This window comes from Lutra lutra, chromosome 5, assembly GCF_902655055.1.
Source record: "Lutra lutra chromosome 5, mLutLut1.2, whole genome shotgun sequence".
NCBI lineage: Eukaryota > Metazoa > Chordata > Mammalia > Carnivora > Mustelidae > Lutra > Lutra lutra.
This window is the reverse complement of record NC_062282.1, coordinates 99,534,226-99,537,060: the sequence shown is the minus strand read 5'-3', so window position 1 is coordinate 99,537,060 and position 2,835 is coordinate 99,534,226. Positions and strand designations below refer to the sequence as shown.

Here is a 2,835-nt window from a genome sequence, read left to right as displayed (position 1 = left end):
TTAATTTAATTCATGACCATAAATTGTAATAATGTGTTCATGCACCAGAAGCTCCCTAGAGGGAATATTTCTTCAGAAATAGAAAGAAGATATGATTTGAGAGAATTATTTCTCTACCTAAGGAGCTAATGCTTGTCCTGAAATAAATTTTGTAGTTTAGACTGGAATCTAGGGAGACATAAGGTGATAAGCGGCTTATTCCTCTTGCTTTCACCATAGAAACACTCGCAGTTGTGATGAGAATCATCCCAAATTACAAGGCATAAAAACTGGCACTGCCTCCCATATTATTAATCTATTTGCAGATGGCACCACATTTTACAACATGATCCTATTACAAGAAATGCTGATTCTGCAAATCCTCTCCTTGTGAGCAAGAACGGAGCAGTTAGAAGTCACAGAAGTCCTGTATTTTAAGCTTTCCACCATGTCCATTAAAGCAAAAGTCCTTGAAGTTGTAGGAAATAACTCCTTTTCAAACCATTGCAAATCTTTTCTGACCAAATGTGGATATGAACTAATAAACATTGCTATTGTTCTCTAATTTAATAAAAAACACCTACACATCCAGACACCTGGGTGTCTCAGTCAGTTAAGTATCTGATTCTTGATTTTGGCTCAGGTCATGATCTCAGGGTGAGGAGATGGAGCCCTTGGTCAGGCTCCATGCTGGGTGTGGAGTCAGCTTAAGATTCTCTCTGCCTGGGGCACCTGGGTGGCTCAGTGGGTTAAAGCCTCTGCCTTCGGCTCAGGTCATGATCCCAGGGTCCTGGGATCGAGCCCCACATTGGGCTCTCTGCTCAGCAAGGAGCCTGCTTCATCCTCTCTCTCTGCCTGCTTCTCTGCCTACTTGTGATCTCTGTCTGTCCAATGAATAAATAAAATATTTTTTTAAAAAAATATTCTCTCTGCCCCTCCCATGCTCTCTCTCCCTCTTTTTAGAAAGAAAGAAAGGAAGGAAGGAAGGAAGGAAGGAAGGAAGGAAGGAGAAAGAGGAACAGGTACACATAATTACTTCATAGAGTGGGACTTTAAAATCTGCTTATTTGTTGAAAAATTAGCAAAACATAGCCAGCAAAATTTTAATTAAGGTTCTGCTAGCATAAAATAAAAGACACTGACTATGAAGTTGCCAAATCCAAGAATAGGAAATCTTGCTAACAACAGCAAGGCTGTTGGCAGATAATAGGAGATAGGCTCAAAAAAAAAAAAAAGATTGAGGATTCCAATCCTTAGGTCTTTTTTCTCACATCTTAAACAAATGAGCTATATGAAGTCTACAGGTTTAATGTGAAAGTCAAAGTAACCAATCTATTCCTTATATTTATACTCAATGTTTGCACAGATGGAAAGCTGTCATCTTTGATTCAACATACAGCTACTGAGGACCAGCTGTTTTCACAATTCTTTGTGGTAAGAAATATATCTGGATAAATCTTACCACAGTTTCATTACCTCCTCCAGTAAGTCTAACTGTACGCTTCCATTTTGTCTGATTTGATTTTAAATTTATCAGTATTATATAATTCATGCTCAACACAAGAAACGTGAAAAATACAGGAAAATAGAATAACGGGGGATGCCACCCACAATCACACCAGGTAGAAGTAATTATTAAAATCCACGGATTCCCTCAAAATATTTTTTTCTCATTCTATAAATATTCATCATTTCCAAATCACAGTGAAAGGAACTTGAGTTATTTACCAATTTTGTTTTCTATGATGTGCCTTAGACATACCTCACTAAAACCTGGTATTTGATATAACAGAATAACATTTGCAGAAAGTAATCTTGTAGTGACCATACCAAGGTTCACTGTTACAGACATAGTAAACTCTTTCTTTTTTAAGATTTTATTTATTTATTTGAGAAAGAGAGAGAGCATGAGTAGGGGGAGAAGCAGGCTCCCCACTGAGCAGGAAGCCCGATGTGGGGCTTGATCCCAGGACCCCAAGATCACAACCTGAACCAAAGGCAGATGCTTAACAGACTGAGCCACCCAGGTACCCCTAACTCTTAATTAAATGGTTGCATCCTATTTATATAGAACATTGGCCCAATAACAAAAATAGAGAAGAGCAGCTGGAAATTTATCTCATTCAACATTCAGAAATAAAAGTGTTAACCATTCATCCCATTATTTTCTGCACGTAAGTCCTTTTTTCATACTGAAATCTGATGGTGACTGAATTCTGATATTTTTCCAAACTACTGTATGAAGAGGATGCTGAAGGCCATCACTATGCAGCATACCGCAACACAAAAACTCTTCTGCTCACCAGTTTGGGCACACTTCCAAAATATATCAAACAATCCAGTTTTATTTCTGTCCAGGGGGCTGGGTGCCAAAGATCGGATATTAGTACAGGTCCACATAAGCTGCAAGATTACAGTCAAGAGCCTCTGAAAATTGGAAATGGCAGACATAGTGAGGCCAATAAAGCCCCAGCCACAGCTTGCTCAGAATATTCTGTTAAGAATTGTTATATAGTTCTAATCATGCAATATATCCAAGACTGTACAAGCTGACTTTATAAAGTAATGTGTAACATCAGAAGGCAACTAAACCCATCAGCACACTTTAATAATATTTTATCCAACAGTAGCAAATATACAATCCTCTCAAGTACACAAGGAACATTCTCCAGAATACGTTATACATTAAGCTATAAAATGAACCTCAGGAAATCTACAAGATTGAAAATAGACAGTCTGTTCTCCAACCACAATGGAAAGAAATGGACATTGATGAAACAAGGAAACTGGAAGAATTTGTAAGTGTGGAAATTAAATAACACACTCTTAAATAACCAATGGGTCAAAAAAGAAATC

General features: G+C 37.7%; 1 protein-coding gene across 1 annotated transcript; it reads right to left on the bottom strand.

The window, feature by feature from the left end:
• Positions 1-2,211: 2,211 nt before the first annotated feature.
• Positions 2,212-2,451, bottom strand: LOC125100720 (protein kish-A-like). Its single transcript, XM_047731114.1, has one exon. It carries the CDS (start codon positions 2,428-2,430, stop codon positions 2,212-2,214), a length of 219 nt encoding a protein of 72 aa, XP_047587070.1. The 5' UTR covers positions 2,431-2,451.
• Positions 2,452-2,835: the final 384 nt, after the last annotated feature.